A 26,880-nucleotide genomic window follows, 5' to 3' on the forward strand; every position below is an offset into this window, starting at 1 on the left:
TTTTTTTTTTTTTTCTATTTGTTCTGAAGTTGCTTATCTTTTCAAATTTTGACATCTCTGAAATCAGAATGTGAAATTTAATTGCCTTTCTTAGTGGCATGTATCAGTGATGCATCTTAAATTTGATGGTCTTATTTTCAGTAAAATACAGTGATAGATTCATTGTTGTTTGGGGGTATGTGCTGTGTGCTCAGTCATGTCCGACTCTTTGCAGTCCCATGACCGTAGCCCACCAGGCTCCCCTGTCCATGAGATTCTCCAGGCAAGAATTCTGGAGTGGGTTGCCATTCCCTTCTCTAGTTTGGGGGCATCAGTTCAGTCAGTTCAGTCGCTCAGTCATGTCCGACTTTTGCGACCCTATAAATCGCACACGCCACGTCTCCCTGTCCATCACCAACTCCCGGAGTTTACTCAAACTCATGTCCATCAAGTCGGTGATGCCATCCAGCCATCTCATCCTCTCTTGTCCCCTTCTCTTCCTGCCCCCAATCCCTCCCACCATCAGAGTCTTTTCCAATGAGTCAACTCTTTGCACGAGGTGGCCAAAGTTTGGAGTTTCAGTTTTACCATTAGTCCTTCCCATGAATATTCAGGACTGATTTCCTTTAGGATTGACTGGTTGGATCTCCTTGCAGTCCAAGAAACTCTCAAGAGTCTTCTCCAACACCACAGTTCAAAAGCATCAATTCTTTGGCACTCAGCTTTCTTCACAGTCCAACTCTCACATCCATACATGACCACTGGAAAAACCATAGCCTTGACTAGATGGACCTTTGTTGGCATAGTAATGTCCCTGCTTTTGAATATGCTATCTAGGTTGGTCATAACTTTTCTTCCAAGGAGTAAGTGTCTTTTAATTTCATGGCTGCAATCACCATCTGCAGTCATTTTGGAGCCCCCCAAAATAAAGTCTGCCACTGTTTCCACTGTTTCCTTATCTATTTGCCATGAAGTGATGGGACCAGATGTCATGAGCTTAGTTTTCTGAATGTTGAGCTTTAAGCCAACTTTTTCACTCTCCTCTTTCACATTCATCAAGAGGCTTTTTAGTTCCTCTTCACTTTCTGCCATAAGGGTGGTGTCATCTGCATATCTGAGGTTATTGATATTTCTCCCAGCAATCTTGATTCCAGCTTGTGCTTCTTTCAGTCCAGTGTTTCTCATGATGTACTCTGCATATAAGTTAAATAAGCAGGGTAACAATATACAGCCTTGACGTACTCCTTTTCCTATTTGGAACCAGTTGTTCCATGTCCAGTTCTAACTGTTGCTTCCTGACCTGCATACAGGTTTCTCAAGAGGCAGGTCAGGTGGTCTGGTATTTCCACTTCTTTCAGAATTTTCCACACTTTATTGTAATCCATACAGTCAAAGGCTTTGGCATAGTCAATAAAGCAGAAATAGATGTTTTTCTGGAACTCTCTTGCTTTTCCAGTGATCCAGCGGATGTTGGCAATTTGATCTCTGGTTCCTCTGCCTCTTCTAAAACCAGCTTGAACATCTGGAAGTTCACGGTTCACATACTGCTGAAACCTGGCTTGGAGAATTTTGAGCATTACTTTACTAGTGTGTGAGATGAGTGCAGTTGTGCAGTATTTTGAGCATTCTTTGGCATTGCCTTTCTTAGGGATTGGAATGAAAACTGACCTTTTCCAGTCCTGTGGCCACTGCTGAGTTTTCCAAATTTGCTGACATATTGAGTGCAGCACTTTCACAGCATCATCTTTCAGGATTTGAAATAGCTCCACTGGAATTCCATCAGCTCCACCAGCTTTGTTCATAGCGATGCTTTCTAAGGCCCACTTGACTTCACATTCCAGGATATCTGGCTCTAGGTGAATGATCACACCATCGTGATGATCTGGGTTGTGAAAATCTTTTTTGTACAGTTCTTTTGTGTATTCTTGCCACCTCTTCTTAATATCTTCTGCTTCTTTTAGGTCCATACCATTTCTGTCCTTTATCAAGCCCATCTTTGCATGAAATGTTCCCTTGGTGTCTCTAATTTTCTTGAAGAGATCTCTAGTCTTTCCCATTCTGTTCTTTTCCTCTATTTCTTTGCATTGATCATTGAGGAAGATTTTATCTCTTCTTGCTATTCTTTGGAACTCTGCGTTCAGATGCTTATATCTTTCCTTTTCTCCTTTGCTTTTCGCTTCTCTTCTTTTCACAGCTATTTGTAAGGCCTCCTCAGAGAGCCATTTTGCTTTTTTGCATTTCTTTTTTTGGGGGATGGTCTTGATCCCTGTCTCCTGTACAATGTAATGAGCATCCGTCCATAGTTCATCAGGCACTGTATCAGATCTAGTCCTTTAAATCTATTCTTACTTCCACTGTATAATCATAAGGGATTTGATTTAGGTCATACCTGAATGGTCTAGTGGTGTTCCCTACTTTCTTCAATTTAAGTCTGAATTTGGCAATAAGGGGTTCATGATCAGAGCCACAGTCAGCTTCTGGTCTTATTTTTGTGACTGTATAGAGCTTCTCCGTGTTTGGCTGCAAAGAATATAATCAGTCTGATTTTGGTGTTGACCATCTGGTGATGTCCATGAGTAGGGTCTTCTCTTGTGTTGTTGGAAGAGGGTGTTTGCTATGACCAGTGTGCTCTCTTGTCAAAACTGTATTAGCCTTTGCCTTGCTTCATAGATCCTTACAGATAGAATAGCAAATCTGAGTGATAGACCTGCATCGCACAAATTGCTTGCATTTACTGGAGGAAGCATTTCCAATAGCAGAGTGCCTTTGTGAAACTGGTGTCTAAGGCATGCTGAACTCTGCTTCTGCGTCTGTCCTCCTCTTCACTGCCATAGCACTCCGGTGGAAAAAGAAAAATTGATGAGTCTTGGTCCTGGCATGCATTAAGTCCCACAGAGAAAAGACTGGCAGGAGCACCTCTCTGAGGCCTCCTCACCGTCACTTCATCTCCAGTAGAAGTACACATCACTGATTAGTCTCTGAGGCAGTAAATAGCTGTTATATTTGGAAAATCTTTTGATGAGTGACTTTTATGCTCTTGTGTAATACTTCATAGGTATATATACTAATATTTCATGTTAAGTAGTTTGTTTCACTTCCTGGGAAGTAAGTATCTCTATTTCGTGTTCCCTCCCTTCTTTTTATTATTGTATACCAGGACATAGCTGTTCAATTCAAAATAACATCAATATATAATCAGATAGCTTTTTCAGTTACCCTGTGTGTATCTATATATTATTTAAATGCAAAGCAAGAATCATGTCTATATGTACTTTATTTTTTTTTTTTTACCAGCTATTTTATTTTTATAAAACCTGTAGTTTGGGTTTTCTTCTAACTAGAAATTTAATGATTTCCTCCATTTATATATGCATGCAGGAAATAATGAAGAATGAAAAATACAGAGAAGAAATTCAAATGAAAAGCCAAGATTTTTATGAAAAAGAAAAGCTTCTTCAGGAGGAGAGCAACAAGGAGCTTCCTCCACCAGTTCAAACTCAGATTAAAGGGCACGCCTCTGCTCCGTACTTTGGAAAAGACGAACCCTCAGTGACTCCCACCAGCACTGGCAAAACGTTTCAGCCAGGATCCTGGATGCCGCAAGACGACAAGCGCCACAGTCAATGAGTGCACTGTGGTAAAGCTTTATTTATATGTATGTGACTATTTTAACAAATAAAAGTAAAAAGTTACTTTGTGCTTTCCATCTCTACTCTAGTTCTCTTTGCCGTTAAGCTTAAGATCTTATTTTCACTGTTGTGTAAGTGTGAGATTATCAACCATCAAAACCTAACTTCTTGTAGACTTAAATCCTTCACTTGGCTTATTCAGTCATCATTCTCAGTTTATGAATTTTCTTAGTTTTTTTCCTCTTTTATTTTTTTCCATATATCTTGGTAGAAATGGTAAGGGTAAATAAATATTGAGCTCAGAAGACTGCTATTTCTATAGATTCTAAAGGACTAATTTCTATAATTATAAAGGATCTATAGAAATTAGAGAATATAAAAATTCTGTTTATGAATTGTCTTAGATTTTTCCCTCTTTGGATTGCTCCCATATATCTAGGTAGAAATGGTAAGGGTAAATATTGAGCTTAGAAGAAGACTGCTATTTCTATCAATTCTAAAGGATTCTAAAGGGCTATAATTTCTATAGATTCTAAAGGATTCTAAAGGACAGTAAGATTCTAAAGGACTAATCAAAAACATGAACTTGGATGAGGCATGTGGAGGCCAAGAAAATTTACTTGACAAATGAAAAAAAAAAAAAAACTATCTTGATGAGTAGTTGGGACAAAAGCTAGTTTATGGTGGGACTGAGGTTGCAGTTTTAAAGAAAGGTATTTGGACCAGTAGAAGTAAAGAATCTATCACAATAGTTTGAAGGGACAGTAAACAAAGAAATGGTACAGTAATAGTTTAGTTCTGTAAGATTAAAAATTACTTTGAAGAATTGGAAAATAGAGCAGAGTTCTCAGAAAGTGATACCACTGTTACTCAAGATTACAGTGATTTGTATATTGAAAAGTATAGATACATGATAACATTAAAACAGATTATATACAAAAGTGTTTTAGAAAAGTCATACACTTTCTGAAGTGCACAACCAAGTTTCTGTTGCTAAGTTATAATTCTTTTTTTTCCATTTATGGTTTGCTTTCTCAAACTTTGAACTTTTTATTTTGTATTGAGGTATAGCTGATTATCAGTGTTATGGTAGTTTCAGGTGAACAGCAAAGGGAATCAGCCATAAAATGTATCCATTTTCTCCCAAACCCCTCTCCCAGTTCTAATTCTAACATAGTCTAATAGTTCTAATTCTAACATAGAGATCATCTAACAGTGTTTGCCACTCCAACTACTACTCAGTAAACATGGACTGAAGAAAAGACTCAGATCTTAATGCTCTGAATAATATAAGAAAATCCCTGGTTAAGTGTTTAATAATGAATTCCTAAAAACACATAGGTTGAGAGTTTTACTTAATAGAAGGTAAAATGTTTAACTGCTTAAGAAATAAACTACAGAAACATTTATAAAATGTTATACTAAAACAAGTAATCAAATGTAATCACCATAATACTTAAGGAATGACAAAAAAAGCCCTTAGGTAATATTAACGTTTAAGCAGTCCTGTTACTATCAGGTTAATTATTCTGTCTGTTTACATTATTATAAAGTAGTAGTACATTTTACCAAAGATGGGCAAAAAAGGAACTAGCTCCTAGGCAATATAAAGACATAAAATTTGTTGTGTGATTGACTGTAAAGTAACATGTCCTTGAATCCTTAATTACAGGAAAAATATGAATTCTAACATGATAGAATAGAATGCTTCTACTACCGAATTCCTGCCAGCTCATTAATTGCACTGTGTGTGCATCTTTTGCAGATGTTTGCCGTGTAGGCTGTTTTGTGTGTCCGTGTGCTCACTCAGTCCAGTCCTAGTCTTTGCAGCCATATGGACTGTAGCCCATCAGGCTCCTCTGTCCATGGAATTCTCCAGGCAAGAATACTGGAGTGAGAGTTTAGAAGTATCTTAATATATATGACAGAATTTACATTAATTTAGTTTCCATTTTAAAATATGTTTTACAAAAAAAGAAAATCTTAGCCAATAGTTAACAGTAAGAAGATGATACTGGCCCACTCATTAAAGTGTGTACTTTCAAAGTGATTTTGAGAGGTAAGAATAAAGTTTGTAGTAATCCATCCACATTACTTCCCTCTAGACTAACATTTTTAGGACGACTGGTTATACTGTTAGGTGGTATCAGAACAGGGTTCTGAGATTATTTCAGTTCAGTTCAGTTTACTCACTCAGTCGTGTCCCGACTCTTTGCGACCCCATGAATTGCTGCACGCCAGGCCTCCCTATCCATCACCAACTCCCGGAGTTCACTCAGACACGTCCATCGAGTCCATGATGCCATCCAGCCATCTCATCCTCTGTCGTCCCCTTCTCCTCCTGCCCCCAAGCCCTCCCAGCATCAGAGTCTTTTCCAATGAGTCAACTCTTCACATGAGGTGGCCAAAGTACTGGAGTTTCAGCTTTAGCATCATTCCTTCCAAAGAAATCCCAGGGCTGATCTCCTTCAGAATGGACTGGTTGGATCTCCTTGCAGTCCGAGGGACTCTCAAGAGTCTTCTCCAACACCACAGTTCAAAAGCATCAATTCTTCAGTTCTCAGCTTTCTTCACAGTCCAACTCTCACATCCATACACGACCACTGGAAAAACCATAGCCTTGACTAGTCCTACATAAAAATGAGACTATAAGCTTGACCTAAATTAAGACTGCCTTTCTAAATAATCTTGTTTTTATACAAGGCTTTTAGGCCAGACACATGCACAGCAGAATCAAAGTTTTACATAAAATATTTACTTGTCTACCGTATTTCATATTTTAAAGTTATATTTGGAGTATTTGCAAGTTTTCTAATGAAAATGTTTTCATCATCTCTTCCAGACAGACTCCAAACCCATGCAGTTTTAATTTCAGAAGTTAAAATGTTCATTTTAAAATAGTATCATGTATACCTTAACTACTCTTAGATAAATCCTTCCTGACTTCCTGTGCCTCTGCTATACCTGCATATAGCATTTTTCTCCCCAAAGCCCTTATTATACAAATTGTTCAAGTATACATGTAAAGCTTGTTGGGTATAACCATTTAAGTCTAGCCTGTTAGATATCTGTAGTTAAAATTTTTTTTAAAAAATGGAGGAAATAATTTTCCCACTGTTACCCTTTTTCATTCCTATTTTTACAAACAGATCTGTCATTTATTTACTTTCATGAGCCTTGATTCAATACCATCATATTGATTTTTTTTAATGCTGTCTCATTAAGCACACTATTTAAAATATAACCTGAATTCACTTAGACTAGGCTTTCTTAAACTGTTTAGGTTCTTTGAGGAAGGGTGGAAAAGAGGGGAGGAAAGTCTATGATAATCAAAGTAACCTAAAAGACTCCTAGAAATCATGCAGAAATGAATTGCTTTACCCTGTTTCCCAAACTTTTGGTATTTGAACACAGAACCCCTTTTAATATGTTTGAGAAATACAGAATTTGTTCTTATATGTTTATTACAGATATGAAGCACATCAAAGTGAGCCTATACTCAGTTGCAAACATAAAAACAATCATTCCTAAATAGGAATCACACTTCCTCTAACTCAAAACCAGATGAGGTATAAAGTGCCCCTAAGGATAGGTGAGAAGCTATTTGTTACAGTGGATCTCAGCATTGGGTTTCCAGCTCACTGCATCAGAAGCTTATTTCTTTTGCTCACTGTGATGTCAGGAAATAAGTTTAAAATGCCCTTGTGTATCTGATACAATAACACCATACTGCAGTTTACCACAGGACACTATGGGTCAAATTCTGATGCACAAACTTCTGGGGAGAGAGGCAGTATAATGTTTGTTACAGGCAGTCTGTTTTTCCTTCTAAACCAGCCATAAAAGGTCACTGATTATACTACTTCTAAGAACTTCAGAAACAACATAATAGGTTGGTAGTTTTTAAAAGAAGTATTCTGGGTAACAGTAAATGGGATTCAACTGTAATAGTATAACCACAGACTGATTTTTCTGAAGAATATCAAACCTCACAATAATTATCAAACCCCATAATAATTAAGTCCCCAACTTAATTTTTCAGCTTTATGATACTGAACAGAAACTGTTGAAGTTTGATCTTTTCTCAGACTAGTGGTATACACTAGGACACTTGATGCTGAGCAGTGGCATGGAGCCACAGCTGCCAGTCACGCAACTGCCAGTAAACAACTGATACCCACACTCATCCTGTTCCCACACAACCATCCTGTTTTTGACTTTCAGTACATTTTTCAGTAAATTTTCAAGTTGTAATGGGTTTATCAGGATGTAATACATCCCTACCCCTGCAATACACACAACATACAGACACAAATACTGTAAAACCTTGTTGATCTCAAATGTGTAAACTGGCTCCATAAACGTTGGGAAAGCTGAAGAAACAACAGCCTATGTCAAAGAAATACAAAATTGTATTAAGACCAACAGGAACCATGGAAAAGCCCATTTTAGTTAAATACCTTTTAACTGTCAAAATGAACAATGAAACCATAGGTTTAGTAGATAACTAAAAATTTTAATTTCAAGAATATAAAAAGCACATCCTAGATCACCTGAATAAGTAATTTGTAATTAAACACAATTATTTCAGTGCCTAGAGTTGCAGTGTGTTGCTTGCACTGGCATCAAGAAGAAACTGACAACCTAAAATAATAGTAAATAAGTATTTTTCAAACCAGTCCATAAACATTCTCAGAGGTCCTTAGGCTCTCAGATTGGAGAAACACTGCTCTCAAATTTTACAAGTACAGTTGACCCTTGAAGAACATGGGTCCAAACTGTGTGGGGTCACTTAACACAGATTTTTTTCAATAGTACTACAGTACTGTATAATCCAGGGTTGTTTGAATCCCTGGATGAGGAACTGCAGATACAGAGAATCTGCACATAGGAACAGCATATAGTTGAGGGTCCACTGTAAGTTATTTTCAACTGCGAGGGAGGGCAAATGTTCCTAACCCTGTGCTGTTCAAGGGTCAGCTGTATGCTTATCTACAAATGAAATTCATAACCCTTTGAAAGGTTTAACTTCTATTCCTTCTCCCCCCAAAAAAGCTCAGGACCTCCTTATAAAAAAGTATCAAATTTATTTCAATATCTAGTTTCATTTTTAAATTAAAGCTATTGGACAGTTTTTTGCAATTTAAAATTCATTATTAGAGGTGAGGAAAACATTAATAAGCTATTAATTACTGAAAAAATTATCAACCATGCATTTAAAAAAGCCATGTTAAAGAGTAAAAAGTTCCAATTATACTATTTAACTGAAGGAAATATCATTTACCTCTTTATTTCTAACAGTCTCATTCTGACACAATTTTTACCTTTTTCACCCAATTAATACAATGCAAACAAAATTTTTCCATATATTAAGACTTTCTTTACCATTTATGATACATGACATAACTGTAACTCTTTAAAAGTTCCTTAAAAGAAAGTTGAAATTTTAATTTTCACTGTGAACTTGTCTGATCAAAAAGTAAAGGACATCACCACCACATGAATTAAAGAATGCAATAAAAAACAAAAGTGGTATCTATATAATCAGCAAATTATCTGATGAGACATGTTAACTACTTCACATTTCTACTTAGCACAAAAGAGAATAAACTGGTTCCAAGGTTTGGCATTTTTACTCTTAATCATTAAATCATAGTGTTACTCTACTCAAGTCATCTCTAAGAAAATGGCAGTGTTCATAAGTACAAAAATGATTATATCCAATAGGTGGTATTCTACATAGTCAAGATAATACGAAAATTCTTTATAAAATTAGATTTATAAAAATGCAGACTATCTGGTAATTACCAGTATCTCAAAAGCTAAAATAAGAAAAACACAGAAAATAAAGAAGTACTCATTGAATAATATTAGTTTGCTTTGAGGAAACCAGAAATGATTCTATTTCAAGAAATAATAATGATAAAGAGATGTAATTAATACACCATATATCTTTTAAGCCAAACCACGCTTTTCTGCTCAGAACAACTCTTGATTTTTATATTCTTAATCTTTGTCCAGAACAGGACCACATTTTAAGCCATTTTTGAATAGAGTTCATAATCTAAAGCCACTTTTCTTCACAGGATGTTTTCATTTTAGTATTCATAAACATAAGCTGCAAAAAGGCAAATGAAAGTCGGTTATAAGAGTCTGTAGCATAATAAATGCCAATTTACAGTAACTGTCAAGAGACTTCTATACAGAAGCTGAAAAGTTGCTACAGTACAGGTGAGAACTGACATGATTCTTCCATAGACTCAGACTTCATTTAGTAATACTGTCATAAGATCCAAAAAGAAACCTTAATGGGTCCTTTCAAAGATGCATAATTTTCCTCTGGACACACGGCCTGTTCATTCCTTCAATCCTTTTTCAGTCGTTTAGCTTTTGCAATATTTTCTTGACGTTTTTGTTTCTTCTTTTGCTCCTTTTCCCTGGCCTCAATCATCTTGGCCAATTTCCAAGACAGCACAGCACTTGCTAGAAACAATGGAGTCAGAGCCAAAATAACTGTTGTAAGGAAGCCATATGGGTCCTTTGCAGCCCATTCCACAACATACTCAGCCCAAGCCTTTAAATCAAACATGTTCGTGGAGGCCTTAGGAAGGGGTGGGAAGGGGTTAAAGACAAGGAAAAGATTATGTGGTTAATCAAACTTTGAAAAGGTTATGCCAAACAGTTAAATCAGAATTCTGTTATCACTCAATAGTTTTTTTATTTGGTTTTAAAAAGTACTAATTAGTACTATTTTAATAAGGACTAATTATTTCCAATAAGAAAAAATAATTCACTTAAAACAACCAGAAGAGTAATACTTAGATGTGAAGATACAAAAGAGGAAAAAAGTATGTGAAATCTGTTATAAGGACTATGCATTCTCACATGCCTCCTACACTCAAGACAAACTTCAGCAGCAGAGTTTTATAAGAATCTTAAGTTTTATGTGCTTATTCCAGGGAACAGCTGAATCCCATATGTCATTTTCTGACACAGCCTTATTACTATTAAGTTCTAATTAACAAAAGTGGTGATTCAGTCAGTAAAGAATCTGCCTGCAATGCAGGAGACATGGGTTTGATCCCTGGGTCAGGAAGATCCCCTGGAGAAGGAAATGGCAACCCACTCCAGTATTCATGCCTGGAGAATCCAATGGACAGAGGAGCCTGGTGGGCTACAGTCCATGAGTTTGCAACATGAAGAAGTGAAGTGAAGTCGCTCAGTCGTGTCTGACTCTTTGCGACCCCGTGGACTGTAGCCCACCAGGCTCCTCCCTCCATGGGATTCTCCAGGCAAGAGTACTGGAGTGGGTTGCCATTTCCTTCTCCAGGGGATCTTCCCGACCCAGGGATCGAACCCAGGTCTCCCACATTCCAGGCAGACACTTTAACCTCTGAACCACCAGGGCAAAAGTACAATCATCAAATTTGGTGTCTGAAAGTCAAGAGTATGTGAAATGCCTGGAGAAAGGGACATAATGGATGGCTGTTTCCGAAATGAAACAAAAAGGTAAGGGAACCATGATATTATCCATTCATATGCAAAGAGAGAAAAGCAAAAGATGACATGCAATTTTACACCCTCCTTCAGCTCTTGAGGACATAATATAGTAAATGAGAACAAACTTAACATGAGAAAATTAACCATTACAGGTCCCATGCCTTTTGTTCCATTGTGAGTTAGTAAAGAAGGGCCATCTTGCAAATCAGGATGTTGTGGATTTGAGTGATATCTTCTATTTTGCCCCCAGGGACTTTTCAACCTTTCATGTTTGTGTCAATCTCCATTCAAAGTGGAGAATTAGAATAGCTGGGATTTAAAAAGTCATGTACCTTATGCTTGAGTAGTGATCTCTAATTTTGTCCTGGGATTATCAGCCAGTCACAATTTCAGATGACCCTTGGTTGGCTGTCTTCTTCTTTAACTCTACCAAAACACTTCTGAGAGAAGGCCTAAATTCTATATACTGGTTGGGTTGAAAAGAATAGACAAAAGAAAAACCGTAAAGTCACAACCTTCAGGAATAAATTATAATACAATTTTCAATGTTAAAACTAAATTCTCTATATGCAACCTATAAATAACATGTAAAGTTGCCTGGCATATTAAATACATTCAGTATCTATTTCTTTCTAATCTTAAGGCATAATTACACAACCAAAATGCCCTGGAAGAAAGAAGCTCCTAATTACTGGGGATCAAATATTTTACTCAGTTACTTATTTCAACAATAAATTTAGAAAGCTCACTCACATAAAAAGCTAACTGACCTGTTGCAGCATATCCATTCCTAGTTCTTGAACTTTTTATATTTTTACAGGGTTAGGTTTGTTTCGAGTTAGTAAGGGAGGGCCTTACTAATTTCAAAATCAAACAACGCTTTACTCTTAAAAAGGTTTTTTAGTCTCTATGTAATTTGTGCTCTTTACAGAAAAATCAGAGATAAGCAAAACAAAGTAGGTCACTCATAATTCCATTACCTAAACAAAACTACCATGATTGGTTTGTAATTATATCCTATCACAATTCCTTCATATTTTTACCTGAGGACATAAAGTTCCTAGCCTTCCCCCAACCCCAATTCGTACGCCCCCACCCACACAGTGAAGGCTAGACTCTCCAGATCCCCATCTGTTTTTTCAGCTTCTCCAGCCCAGTAATGAATTAACTAATGCGAGGCTCAGAGACCTGCAAAAGAACGTTGCAATAAAGAGGAAGGGGGAAGTGAAGGACCTCGTTATGGCAGAGTTTTAGACATTAATACAGAGAAAGGAGTTACCATCCACAAGACACACACCTCTCGTGCACCTCAATTTCGGACCCCAGGTGCAAGCGCCCTCCACACTTTAAGAAATAAATATTCTTCCTTCTGAAAAGGATCCACCGGGCATGATCTTCGGATCAGACCGGCAGGGCGCCTGAAGCTGAGGGCACTTCACAGCCACCCGCACTTCCCTTTCCTCGTGTTTTCCCCTCGCTCACCCTTCCTCGGCCCTCTGGGGCCACGCTTCCCCGACCCTCCGCCTCGGCGAGCGCGGGCCCGGCGGGGCTCGAACAGCCGGCGGCCCCCAGGAATCAGGGGTCGTCCCCGCCAGCCCCTGGGCCGCCGGCGCCGTAGCCACCTCCGCTGAGCACCGGGGCAAGAGCGCGGCAGCGACCCCCAACCGCCTCCCCTTCACCTCGCCGGGGACGATGGGTCCGGACCCCAACTCACGACTCACCTCCAGGCCGGAAGCAGGAAGGCGGAAGCCGCGACTCTCCCAGCCCGCCCACAGGCCGGCCCTCGCCAGGATCCGGCCTGAGGAAGTCGTGGGGCCAGTTTCCGGCTGCGCCATTGCTGTGTGGGTCCCGGGAAAGCGGGGAGGGTGGGGCGGCTCCTGGGTTTCCGGGGAGAGGCAGGTGAGGCCGCTCGAGGTGAGCGGCGGCGCCCGGCTGGTGTCGGGCCCGAAGCCCGAGGCCCGCGCCTCCTGCCTGAGGCGCGGGTGAGCTCCGGTCTCTGGGAGCCGGTCTGGAAGCGTGAGGACCCCCTACCTTTGCCCCCGAGGTCATCAGCACAGCCGCTCCCCTGCGGGAGCCTGGCCAAGGGTGGAGGGCCCTGGTGGGTGAGGTCCGTGACCCCCGGAGACTCCGACCAAGGAACGGCCGCCAAGAAAGGAGTTGGTCGCCACAAACCGCCCAGAGTCAAGGTGAAGGTCACACCCAGCGACTCCTGAAGGATTCTAGCGAGTTCCTCTGGTTCACATCCACTCTTTGACCCTCTCCTCTTCTGGCTGGACGATAGTTAAAGCCTCACGTCGAGGAGACCAAGCGCAGCAGGACCGTGGTGGGGCCACTGAACGTTGTTTCTAAGGGGAAATGCAGCCATGCTGCGCGAAGACGTTTTTGCTGTTTTCAATTTAAGAACCTCTTTTCACAAAAGAATGATCGATATTTGCCCAAAGTAGACTTGAAAAACAACTAAACTGTGTGGGCATAGAGTTCCCATAGAGGTACTTGTTCTTTCAGTGCACAAATAAAGAGATTCAAAAGTCAACAAGCAGAAAGAGTGAGTTCTCATTGTCTTCTAATCTACAGGAACTGAGAGATTAACTCGGGTTTGGTTGGTGATCAAGTTTTGTGATCTCTTGCACTGAACTGCTCTGTTTGACTACCTCTTCAAATGTTGCAAGACCTCTTCACTGGTGTGTGCCAAATAAAGCAGGTTTTTATTCTTAAAAGACTATAGAATGTTCTCTGAGGAACAGGCTGTGACATGTATAACTAGTTTAGGGATAACAACAGTAACCATTATTTACCAGGGAACAGACTTTTGGCAAATAATCTAATGATCTAAAATACTGTTTGTTGGGCATATGTTAATGTTTGTATGTTGTATTAGTAGCAGTTGTTTTCTTACTCATTCTTGTTTGAAAACTTGGATGATGGTTTCAAAGCTTGTGCTGCTTGGACCTAACCTGTACCTGTAGTAGCCAGAAAAAGCAGACTCAGTCATTGGATTGTGTGTACAGAAAACTTGACTTGCTGGCAGTAAGACTTTGTGGGGGTTTTTTGTGTTTTTTTTTTAACTTGCCCAAATAGTAATTCCAGGAGAGGGTCAGAATTTATTTTAACGTCCTTCACTCCGGAGACCAGTGTGTGTATGTGTTATTTTAATCATGGTTAGACAGTTTTCCCGATGACTGCCTCCCCAATAATTCGCTCTGCTGTGCCCCTTGTGAAATGCATGGGAGTGGATGGAAAGGCACATAAGAAGGAAGCGTCTGTAGCTCTTTGGCACTAGTGTAAATCAGGCTTTCACTGTCTAATATTACTGGTCTCCTTTCCAGTTCCAGGAATGGCTACAAGCCCAGAAATAGCGTAGAAGTTGCCACAGCTAAGCTCCCTACTGCTACCTGACTTGCCTTAATGAAAGGTGGTGTTGAGATTGGTTCAGACGGTGCAGGCTACTTTCTAGAGTCAGAAGTTTTAGCTTGTGAGTTGTGATTCACAGACAGGCCTTGTCTCTGGTGATTTGATACTCTGAAAAAGTTTCCTCTTTTGTGTGTGGAAAGCTGTTAGATTATCTCTGGGGTTCTTTCAGCTTGAAAATTCTATTGATTAAACTTGATTTGGCCATTTTTCTTACTTCAGCTTCATAAGCAGCAGCAGAATAAGGAATTTAATGGAAACATCATGGCCAATTTTCATAAGGGCTTGTTCTTTATTTAAAAGATTCTTAATTGAGTGTTTGTTCTCTCAGATGTCTTTCAGAATTTACTTAAAATAACATGAAATAAAGTCTGCTTGTATTTTTATTTAAGAAATAAAATCTTAACCATTCATGTAGCTTTAACCGAAATAACTAAAGCTTACACTTTAATTAATGAGGATTGTCTTTGAATAAAAATAATTACTTTGTAGCATATCACATCCTATCCATACCAGTTACTCTGTTGCAATTATAGTTTGAAAATGGAGCCTTCCAAATTTTTAAGTTTTTTACTCTTAATAATTATTAAGAACTTATCTTTCATTAGTTCTGTTTAAGTCTTTCTCTCTTAGGTGGTACATTTCACCCTGACTCATGTCAAAATTGTGAATGACTAAAACCTCCATAAGATTCTATTATAATAACCTAGACTTAATTAAAGATTTTAAGAGTTTTCTTACCTGCTTAACAATTTGTGTTTTGTTTTTGGTAGAATTGGTTTCTTCCCTAAGTTTATGAGTTTTTCCTACCATTAAGACACAATGCAGATAGATTTCTTGTTAGGCACATTTATGTAACTAGAAAGGTCATAGGTTTTAGTGATATTTGGGAGATTATACTGCAGAATTGTAATGTTTAAAGGCTATTTGTTGACTGCTGTGTTCCAGGTACTAGGCTAGCTGCTTCGCGTCTCTTATCACTATTGCTGAGACTAAACTCTGCAGGATGGTATTATACCTGTTTTACAGATATGGGACTGGAGACTTAAAAAGTAGAGCAGAGTTCTAAACAGATCTGGCCCAAAAAAGTCCTGCTCTTGTTTAATTCCAGAGATTAGACAAAATGCTGATCTCATAAAATGAAAGTAAATTTTTTATTCTATAATTGTTGATTTAACTAATAATCACAAGAAAATCTTGCCATACTCCAAATTGCCCATTGCCCAGGTGGTGGCAGCATGTCTCAAAGAGCTAGTGTGGTGTAGGTTTTCTCCAACCTTGCCAGTTGATTTGCTTCTTCATCCCACATACATCCGTGACCTGTCTGTTAATCTCTACTTCTCTCTTGGGCACTTTCACTGCTATTAGACCAACGCATCAGTGATTCACTTCATCTTCCATCCTCCCTTCTGCCTCATCTTCTGAATGGGTCATACTCTGCCAATTTGCTTTCAGCCTATCCCAAGGACAGAGGAGCCTGGCCAGCTGCAGTCCATGGGGTCACAAAGACACAACTGAGTGACTAACACTTACTTACTTATTTTCCCTACAATGAAAGCATCACCAAAGTATTATTTTTTGGAAATTTCAGTAACACAAAGACTTTTTTTTTCCTTCAAATATTGTTAGTTTTCACCCATTTTTGTTAGATGTAATTTGACAAAAGGACATCATAAACTAAATAAGTGGCTGATATTATTATGAAATACTTGTTTAAATTAGAAGACGTGTCTTAAATGTAATGGGATATACCAGTTAAGAAAGTAATGAAAAGCTTTTAAAAGATAGAATTTGTCTTCAAAATAAGAACAAGAAGATTCAATAGGGAACAATGAAAGGTCATATAATTTAGAAGGATATGCACGCACACGCGTGTGTGTGGGGTGTGTGTGTGTATAAGAATAACAAGCTAAACTTACCTTAGCCAAAAATTTCTTGGAGCATTGTCCTTGCAGGGCTACTTCCTAGAAATTTCAAATCAGATGGTACCTCACAGAAGCCCTCTCTACCCCTATTTTATTTTTCTCACAACACTTCAGTCTGACATCTTGTTTATTGGTTTATTGTTTATCTTTTCCCTGGTATAAGCTAGATGAGATCAGTTACCACATTACCTAAAATATTGTTTTGAATAATTGATTCCAAGATACAACATTACCACTTACAAATAAAGCTGTTAGTGTTTGAATGAATCATGAAACAATCTAAATCCTGGGAATCTATGAAGCTGATGTTAAAGGATCAAACTGTTATTGTATATTTTGAAAGAAATAAGGGATGCCCCAGTTAGAATAGGCTGCAGAAAAGATTAGTAAATAAGGTGTTTCGGAAAGATAAAAATAATTGTGGTTCTCTTGTTAATGAAAGACTAGTTGCTTAAGGATTTCCAAGTATGTAAAAAGTATGTTCAAGGAACCTAGTGATTCATCATCTTCATTGATAAGATAAAAGGAATTAGTCCTAGACTGTAGGTGCTAAGATTTAAGATAACAAGCTAGACTAGAGATCTAAATAGAGATCTTTGAAAATGAGGTAAGAATATATATTATGCAGGCTAGATGCCCTCTCTAGATATTTCCCAGCTTTATGATTCCCAATGCAGATTGCAAGAGAAAGATAGCAGATGCTTATCTCATTGATTATTCCTTGCTGCCTATGGCCTTATCTGCACATTTAAAAAACTTTTCAGTGTGTTTGAGTGATATGTATTGATACTTTGGGTATAGAAGTCTTTTCACGTGATTGAACATTGGGTGTTTAACACTGCAACTGTTGACAGTTCTATATCTCCAGAATGTATTCTACATGCACATGCAGCAAACTCATTCCCTGTAATTAGAGGGCACCTTTTTGGAAAGGTAAAATTTTCATTAAATTCTTCTGAAGCCTTGAGTTGCAGTCCTATTAAAGTTGTGGGAGACACTAAGCTTTCCTGCTGAATCTAGAAGTTCAGATATTTGGCTTATCCCTAAATGATGTAATAATATTAGCCATATCAGGCCACCTTTAGTTTCTGTGCTCGGGTCTTCTAGCCATTAAATAGAAGTTGTTGTCCAGTTGAGAAAACTAACCCATGTATAAGAGTCCTTCAGTGTAAAGACAATGTGTATTGCAAAAGCAGCCCCTAACAGCCTCACCTTCACTGAGTAGCAACTTAATTTTATACATTCCACCTTCACCTAAGCAAACTACTCCAAGTAACCATATCAAATATAACCATATTTGCTGTATGATATTGTCAGGTATGTTGGCCTCTGTGTCATACAGGGCCCTTTGTATATAAAGTCCCATTTAAGACATTTTAGAATGTGATTCTTAAAAAAAGTTTTGGAAGCCACTTTTTCATTCGAAGACTATTTCCTCTCTTCAATTTAACAGGAAGCTCAGGAATCAAATTCGATTTTCATGTTTAACATCCAACCTGACTTGCATGCTTGCATTTCTTTTTGAATGTATTTTTCTTAGATATTCTGTACCTGTCATTATTGTGTATGTTCATGGAGTAAGATACCTGGTGAAACAAGGCACAAGTATAATATGCCTTTAGATCAAGTGTTTGAAACCTAGAACATAACATAGATGTTTGATATGTAACAGTAGTTATTTGGTAGTAAAACTCTTCCACTGCTTCCAATTTTTATGTTTATTTTAAAATCTTGTGCTATAATCATATCATTCAGAACTAGGGGACATAGGAAATCATTGTTTAGAATTGCATCCCAAAGTCTAGTTCTAAAAGCTAGCTTGTGCCTTTAATAGCCCTCAGAGTATAATGTGTATATTTGGAATCTAGTTTTAAAAGTGAACAAAAATTTACTGGTGCCAGGCTATAAATATAATTCCCTAAACCATCACTTAGAGACATATCCTAGTCCCAAATTCATAAATTGCTTTTGCTGAGTTCACGGCTTACGTTTTTAGGCTTTAAGTCAGGAAGTGAAACAGTCTGAAATCCAAAAATTCCTTTGTGATTCATATATGTCCTCTTGAAGTGTAATAAATAATTGAGGTGCATATGATGAGTTTCTGGAGGCTTTGAATTTAGAGTTTTTCTTAATTTTTAGAATTGACCTTGATCAGCTGATTTTCTGTCCTCTGTAATAAGGAAGTTGAACCAATGTCCTATTGAGATTCTTTCCACCTCTAGGTTTCAATATTCTATTGTAGGCTTTACTGCAATTGTAGACTATATTATTAATGAATATAGATGGAGAAGAATCTGATTTAATCTCCTTCTAGGTACATAATTGATCATGTTGTGTGAACCAAAGAGATCATTTAATATTTCTGTGCCTCGTTTCCCTGTCCATAATGTGGAAGTAATAATACCTGTTTTTTTGCAATACTAACTAGTTAAGAAACATGTAACCTTTTTATACAAGGTTGAATTCTATAGAGTTCATTTGTAAGTTGATTCCTGAGAGCTTACACAGATTCCCAGGGAATAGTGGTTAAGTTCTTCATTTAGCCTCTATATAGCTATTTGACAAACAGCATAGGTTGAAAAAAGTGCCTCTGCATAAAAATAGTAGAAGGTAATTCTCAGTACTAGTAATAAAATAATAAAAAGTAAACAAATCTTTGTTTCCTTGTACCACAGTAAGATTTTATAAAGAGTGATAACGATTATAAATAGTGGAAATGAATTTGTCTGAGTCCGTTTTTTTTTCCAAGTTTTTGGATCATAAAAAGTATGAGTGCTTTGTCAGCACTTTCCGATCATCTTACCATATATGCAATCTAGAAATCACTGTTTGTTGCAGTTGTTTTCAAGTCTGTTAAACCCTTTTATACTGCAAGAAACTACAGCTACATATGGGCCTATAAATTATTCGTGTGTGTATGCAATGCATATGGAATATATTCATACACACTGGTCTGTGGTGTGCCCCTCTCCCCACTTTGCTATCTGTGGAATGAAGTACAGTCTCCTTCGAGGAGGAAAATGATTTTTCCAGTCTGATCCAACCTGCTGCATAAATTTTCAACATGATAGAGGAGCATTTATTTCAGACCTCTGCAGCTCCAAAACGGAGAAGGCAATGGCACCCCACTCCAGTACTCTTGCCTGGAAAGTCCATGGACGGAGGCGCCTGGTGGGCTGCAGTCCATGGGGTCGCTAGGAGTCAGACATGACTGAGCGACTTCACTTTCACTTTTCACTTTCATGCATTGGAGAAGGAAATGGCAACCCACTCCAGTGTTCTTGCCTGGAGAATCCCAGGGACGGGGAAGCCTGGTGGGCTGCCGTCTCTGGGGTTGCACAGAGTTGGACACGACTGAAGCGACTTAGCAGCAGCAGCAGCAGCTCCAAAAAACTCCTTCTTACTGCAGTGGTGGACAATATAGACTGGAACCAAACTACCTGGTTTGGATCCCAGCTCTACCTTTTGCTAGGTTGCAGAGACAGCTGTGAGAATGCACCCCACAGACACCCACTACAAGGAGCTTAGTTGTCCAAGGGCCCCAGCTGCTGTGCTGAGAAATCCATCACTACTCTCGTGCTCAGAAATGGCTTCTTTTATAGCTCAGTGACTGAATGTGGTAGAGATACTGAGGCCTGTTTCTGGGAGACGGAAGTCTCCTCTGATGGCCTGTGAGGGGTCAAGGACTCCTCAATTGTCTTGCGAAGCCTTCCTTAAGCTACACTACAGTCTAGGACACTTCCTCCCCTCTCTTTCACTTGTATCATGGCATAACAGTTTACCCAGTCTTGCCCAGCTCCTTCCACATTTTCTCTCACAGATATTTCCTGTAATAGACATCTTACACATTTAATCCCATCTTGGCTTCTGGGGTGGATAAAATTGGGATTCAGAGCAGGCTCATTCAATACCTGGCCAGAAGATGTCATCCTGGTGGGCAGGTGGGGCACCCATCACCCCTGGCATAAAGCTGCAGATTAACTGTTAAGGTTTCACTAGTAGAGACTTGAGGAAAACTATGGTAGGTGTGATTATGCAGGTATTTGAAAAATAGGGGAGGAATGGTACCTACAAAGACAACAGAGTTGGCTGATTACTGCTAAATTGTATTGGAGCACTGCTGAAGGAAAATGAGACACAGAGCTGTTAACAAGCAGTTAACAGCTAAGTATGAGAGCTGTAGAGCCTCTGTGATAGCTTATAGAGAGGCCTTTATCACCTGGAGTTGAAAGACAAGAGTTGGTTGAACTGCAAGCTGAAGTGCCTACTAATTCTTAGTGTCACAAGGCTCCAGAGACATTTGAGCATTGAAAGTTTCACCAAGGCAGTTCTGTTGATATGAAGGTGGGGAAACCTAGGATCCTAAACACAGACGGGATCATCTGGATGGATGTCCCTGTGACTCCTATTCCTTCTGGACCATCAGGGCTTGCAGAGGTAGCAGCCTTCCTCCAGCAGACTCACGTTTGCTGAGCCAGAAGGTGCTGCAGAAGCCTCCTACCCACAGGCAGTGGCCCTCCTCCCTGAGCCTGCCCTCCTCCTCCTTTCCCCAGTGTCAAGCCAGTAATTAACCAGTAACAAATCCAGTCGCTGGTAAATCCCAGCATAACCCAGCTGGGATGTGCTGGGCCTGATAAGGGAGGCTAGAGACTATTTTCCTAAAAATTTGCATGGTTTAACTGGCATTACTGGCAGGAACCAGGACGGGACTCCTGGGATTGTATTTTAAAGGTTTTTTTTTTTTTTTTTTTCCAAAGGGGCGAGAATGTGAGATTAGATATATACAAATTAATTGACTGAGGGGCACTTTCTGGGGTATAGAGGATTTAACACCCCAAGAAGAACTCTGCTATAGACTGAATGTGTCTCCCCAAAATTCATCTCTTTAAACCTAATCCCCCATGTGACTTGGAGGTAAGAGGCCCCAGACAGCTCGCCTGTCCTTTCCACCATGTGAAGACACAGCAAAGAGACAGCTGTTTGTGAACCAGGAAGTGGGCTCTCCCCAGACACCAAATCTGCAAGCACCTCAGTCTTGGACTTCCCAGCCTTCAGAACCGTGAGAAATAAACATTTGTTGTTTAAATCACTCAGACTATGGTCTTCTGTTATAGCAGAGCAAACTAAGTCAGACCCTGATATTCAGGGAAAACTTGCTAAGGGGATAGATTTAAGAAACCAAGGGGAAAAGCCCATTCTTAGCAAAGTGAGAAATGTCTGAATGGTACTGGCAGACTGTAGAGGAAGGAATCAAGAGGCTGAGCAAAGTGGGCATACCAGAACAGAAGATCTGTCAGAGGACTGTGCTCTGTGAATGTCCCCAGAGGATACACCATTCACCCAAGGCCATCAGGAAAACACTGCTGAAAGACCAACATGACTAAGTTTGCAGGCCAGAGATGGAGGTAAGAGGAGCAGCCACAGAACTGGCTCGTTAACATCCATGGGTGTAACAGAGCCCTGTAGAAACAGAGGCCAGGTGGTGTTGCTTAACTGCCAGAAGCTAGAAGGCCACAATTACCATAATGACTGGCAAGGTCATTGCAGCCAAAGGAGCTTGACTCAAGAGGAGTTGTGGAGACAGCTAATAGAGAATAGCCTCCCTAGGGGGAAAATAGATGGGCTGTCCACAATGGTGCTTATTAACATCCATTACCATTTTAAGAAAAAGAGCTGGAGGCTGAGGGTAGTCACTGTTATAAAAAAAGTCATGATCCCTTGACTAGTTCCCAGGCCTAAGACAATTTTCAGATCCAGAACTGAACATATGGATGGATTCCTAGGAGGAAGAATCCTACCAAACCCATGGCAACTACATAAATACATGACAGTTTCCCTCAAAGGACTCTGTGGCTATCTATCTGAGTGACTGCACTTTAGGGAAAGAATAGTCGGGTATTTTGAAGAATGTTGATCTCAGGAACAGCCCTGATGTTTGTATTCAGAGATCTAAAGCAGCATCACAGCCTTCCTGTTAGAATGGGCGTCTACCAGACCAGGTTTCCAGCTCAAGTAGTTTCCCGGTGGGCCCACCGGATCCATGGACCCACCGAAGAGTCACTTCCTAGTCCCCAGTGCATAATTGAAATTGTTATTTGTGGCAGTTGGAATAACTGCTGCACTGGGTTCCTGGTCTGTGGAGGTGGGAGTTACTGTAGTGTTGCTTGCCAAGTGGAACCCTCTGAAACTTCCCGTCGCTCCTGCCAAGGGTAAATCAGGCACTGTGTTGTATCTAGGGGAATGAGGATTAGTGTCACCACTAATCTCTTAAAACCTAATGGATACACGAGTGCTAATCCCAATCTGGTCCCTGAATAAACTGGATGGATCCTGGAGAATTACTATAGACTACTGCAGACTTAACCAATAAAGGCCTTCATCACAGCAGCCGTTCTGTGGTGGAACTCACTGTTAGAACAGATTTAATAAGGGTTCAGATACATGGTACATCACTGATTGGGCTATACCTTTTTTTTTTTTTTTGGCATTCTAATTGGAAAAGAGGATCAGAAACAATTCACTTTCACGAAGAAAGCCTTGGGGCTATATTAACTCTCCCAATCACAGTCATAATATAAAGAAATATGAACCACTTAAATATCCCTCAGAACACTACATTGGTCCATTTTTATTGACAACATCATGCTGATTGGACAGATAAGCAAAAGGTGGCTGGCATGCCAAAGACCATGGTAAGATACAGCTATCTCCAGAACATGGGAGATAAACATGAAGCTCCGGGAACCAGACACTTCAGTAAAGTGTTTAGAGGTCCAGTGGTCAGAGAAGTGCCAGGACATGCCCTCCAAAATGAAAGCCAAATTGCTGCGTCTTGCAGCCTTTACCACAAAGAAGGAAGTAGGAACTTTCTAGGCTTCTTTTGCTTCTGGGATCAACACATTCTACAACTGGGAATAACGCTCTGGCTCATGTGCAAGGTGACAAGGAAGGGAGCCAGCTTTGAATAGGGCTGAAGACAGAAAAGGGCTCTGTGACAGTTCCAGGCTTCAGTGTCAGCAGCCCTGACTCACATTTGGACCATATGATCCAGCAGATCCTAGTGGTATCCATGATGGGAAAAGAGGCAGTGCGGAATCGATGGCAAGTCTACTGGAAGAATCATGACACAGACCCTTGGGATTCTGAAGCACAGTCATGCCATCTGCAGCAGATAATTGCATGCCCGTTGAGAAACAGCTCTTGGCCTATCACTGTGCCCTGTAGAGACTGATCATTTGACCACTGGACAGTAAACGTATCCATTCCCTCAGTCCCTTTTCAACTGAGTGACTGGATTTGCTAACTCCCACCATTCCATCTGTATTTGTTGACATTCTAATAAACAGTGCTTCCCTTCTCAGTCACTCATTTATTTATAACAGATGGATTCATGAATTCTTAGTTAACAGATTAAAATCCATTGGCATCATTATTTATTTTGATGTTCTCATTGTCCTAGATTTGATCAATGGGAGTGCCAGTCCTTTGTGAGTCAGGAGCCCCAGATGGGTCATGTCTTCCTCATTCTTTGAGCCCTTTCTTACTTTTTGGTGTAACCAGATGCTCCCAGCTCAACTTGTACTTTCCCTGCCACAGCTCTTGAATCAACCATTTCTTCAAGGATCTCTGCTTTCTTTTCATGGCGAATGGTATCCAAGAACCATGATCTGAGTTGTATGTTTGCTCATTTCTCCTGTTGTGTCATTGCTTACAGTTCCTCTCAGCAGACAGATATACATACAAACGTCTGTGTTTATCTCTATACCAGTTTATACAGATAGCTTCAATTGCAGTCTATCACTACTTTTTAGTTTTTCCCTTTTTCATATTTGTAACTCCTTCAGAAAGAAGCCTGGCTTCTGTTCTCCTCAGTGTATCCTGTAGCTCAAGGCTAGAATACATGAAAGGTAGTTTTGAAATTGCTAACTCATACTACTGTGAAAAAGAAAAAAGGAAAAAAACTTATCAGATTTTTAGATAACCTGTCTGTTTTCAACCAGCCTTTCAGCTTGGCAACTGGAAAAACCATCTTTTAAGTAAGGTTAATAAATTCAAACTTAAGCCCCAAATAAGCATGTCTAGGCCACAAATACTGAATGGCTCAGGGCATGAGTAGTTAAAGGGCTTCAACAGTCCAGGTCACTAGCTTTAATCCTTATGTCTGCTATAATTCACAGTGGTTGAAACAGAATTGTTTATGTTGGGTAATAGTAGCTGATCGTGGCTTTATCACCCATGTCTTAGTATAATCATGTGAAGAACTGCCACCTCAGCTAAAGCAAAGAGTGGGTTTCCCCTCAATGGTGCTGTTTTATTTTTCTGAAAGCAAACTACATAGATTGTTCATAAGTTATTTCTGCCCGTGTGTACTTAAAGCATAATTTCTCAGTTACATCTTTTATAACCTTGCATTATGATCATATTCTTTTAAAAATTACATCAAGTTTATGAGCTACTAGTATTTTTGAACAGATATTTAGGAAACGATTCAAGGAAAAGGTGCTGTCAAGGGCAGTACTCAATCTGGAAGGCCAGCACTTTCTCTCTGCACCAAAAACCCATTGATTTTTGGGAGGTGGCATTTTGAAGTTAGAATATAAATTAAGAGTTTAGGATTTCGTGCAAGTGTGCTGTCAACATCAGGTTCAAGAATGCTAAGTCATTTGTGCCTTAACACAGATTTCTTTTTGCTTTATTTATATAGTTTTGCTAAATATTGTTAAGCAATTTCAGCTTGCCGTCTTAGCATTAATGGTGAGTAGTCCCAACAGAAATAGAAGCTAAATCTTTAGTATCGATAAGATCTATGAGGAAGGCTTAAATTTTGGTAATTAAGATCAGTATTCAATATTGTCCAATATATTGCCTTTTCCTTCCAAAGTGTGAAGTAAAATTAAAATTTAATATTCTGATCAGGGTAAAGTCTGTACATTAACTTGCCAATTTTGCTCAGTATTTTATCTTTAAATTTACTGTTGCCTGCCCTTCACTAGGAGAAGGCAATGGCACCCCACTCCAGTACTCTTGCCTGGCAAATCTTATGGACGGAGGAGCCTGGTAGGCTTCGGTCCATGGGGTCACTAAGAGTTGGACACAACTGAGCGACTTCACTTTCACTTTTCACTTTCATGCACTGGAGAAGGAAATGGCAACCCACTCCAGTGTTCTTGCCTGGTGAATCCCAGGGATGGGGGAGCCTGGTGGGCTGCCGTCTCTGGGGTCACACAGAGTTGGACACGACTGAAGCAACTTAGCAGCAGCAACAGCAGCCCTTCACTAAAATCAAAATTTATGTTAAATCCTTAAAGTGGCCTGTCTTCAGTGAATTTGTATGACTGGGAAGATGTTCGGGATAAGAAAGAGGAGCACTGTCTTTGAAAAGCACATTGATGTATTTCGTAAAACCATACGAAGTCTGGAGTCACACAAACTGACCTGCCTTGGTATTGCTCTGTGTGTGTGTGTGTGTGTGTGTACACATACCTAGTCATGTCTGACTCTTTACAGTCCCACCTGCCTCTCTTACAGCTCCTGCACTGGCAGGTGGATTATTTACTATTGTATCACCTAGGAAGCCCCATTGTCTTGTATAAATGGCCTTAAATTAATGCATCTATAGTTAGATAATAAAACAAAAAATATAAATTTATTATTAGAAAGTACACAGGTCAGTTTCCTTTTAGTTCATCTCTGTCAAAGCGGGTTGGATCAGTTTTACGAGAAAACCAACAGTGCACATACTCCTAATGTTAAGACCGTCAGGCTGGGATTCCTTTAAGGTAGGTTAATTTTTAAGCCAGGTATCATTAAATGTCTGTGGTAGGCAGCTTCTGAGATGGCTCTCAATGATACCCACTTCCTGGCATCCATGCCCTTGTTATTCTCTCCTGTTGAGTTTGGGGTAGACCTAACACATACTTCTGATTAATAGAGTATAGCAACAGTATGGGATGTCAGTTCCAGCAGGATCAGTGTACAGGAAGATTCTGGCTTCTATCTAGCTCGCCCTCTCCTGGCTCTCCCGCTTGCACTCTTTAAAGGAAACAGTTTCCCAAGCTCTGAGAGCTCTGTGGAGAGGCAGGGGAACTGAGGAACGCTTCTGGCCACCAGACAGTGAGGGGCCGAACCCCAACAAAAGCACACTCGTGGATGAGGACAGAAGCTCTCTTTCACCGTTTAGGCTTGAGATGGCAGCAGCCCCAGCTGACACCAGGAACGCAATCGCTTGACTGAGAAACCCTGAGCGCTGCTGTTTCTGACCAAAAGAAGCTGTGAGGTATGACGTTTTGGTCATTGAAAGCTACTAAATATTGGAGTAATTTGTTACTCAACCCTAGGTAATCAATACAGTGTCCTCTTTAAAAACTCGCAAAAGACCACAAGCGTCATGTGCTCAGGATACAGTTTTAACTAGCATTTCCTGAGAAATAATTTAACAC

General features: G+C 39.7%; 2 protein-coding genes and 1 long non-coding RNA gene across 4 annotated transcripts in view; 1 reads left to right on the forward strand and 2 right to left on the reverse strand.

Annotated features, from left to right (window-relative positions):
- NDUFAF2 (NADH:ubiquinone oxidoreductase complex assembly factor 2) overlaps positions 1–4,870 on the forward strand; it is a 175,268-nt gene extending 170,398 nt beyond the window's left edge. Inside the window, exon 4 of the mRNA XM_040262574.1 lies at positions 3,358–4,870. Within this exon, the coding sequence (XP_040118508.1) occupies positions 3,358–3,606 (249 nt within the window). The 3' untranslated portion in view covers positions 3,607–4,870. The remainder of the gene's footprint in view (positions 1–3,357) is intronic.
- A 3,233-nt stretch (positions 4,871–8,103) lies between these two features.
- Positions 8,104–24,220, reverse strand: LOC120879554. The gene is made up of 3 exons (XR_005724818.1): positions 24,207–24,220; positions 14,122–14,125; positions 8,104–8,916 (listed from the first exon to the last, which is right to left on the reverse strand). It is a non-coding gene; the product is annotated as an uncharacterized LOC120879554 (long non-coding RNA).
- Positions 9,278–12,921, reverse strand: SMIM15 (small integral membrane protein 15). 2 transcript variants are annotated; one of them, XM_040262576.1, is made up of 3 exons: positions 12,830–12,921; positions 11,441–11,574; positions 9,278–10,209 (listed from the first exon to the last, which is right to left on the reverse strand). In XM_040262576.1, exon 3 carries the CDS (start codon positions 10,195–10,197, stop codon positions 9,973–9,975), a length of 225 nt encoding a protein of 74 aa, XP_040118510.1. In that variant the 5' UTR covers positions 10,198–10,209; positions 11,441–11,574; positions 12,830–12,921; the 3' UTR covers positions 9,278–9,972. The 2 variants fall into 2 exon arrangements, with proteins under 2 accessions (XP_040118510.1, XP_040118509.1); XM_040262575.1 differs by having other exon boundaries at positions 12,406–12,845.
- Positions 24,221–26,880: the final 2,660 nt, after the last annotated feature.

This window comes from Oryx dammah, unplaced genomic scaffold (assembly GCF_014754425.2).
Source record: "Oryx dammah isolate SB20612 unplaced genomic scaffold, SCBI_Odam_1.1 HiC_scaffold_20, whole genome shotgun sequence".
In the NCBI taxonomy this organism is placed as follows: domain Eukaryota; kingdom Metazoa; phylum Chordata; class Mammalia; order Artiodactyla; family Bovidae; genus Oryx; species Oryx dammah.

Excerpts from the sequence above, each read along its gene's own strand:
- SMIM15 (XM_040262576.1), bottom strand. The coding sequence starts at position 10,197 with ATGTTTGATTTAAAGGCTTGGGCTGAGTATGTTGTGGAATGGGCTGCA.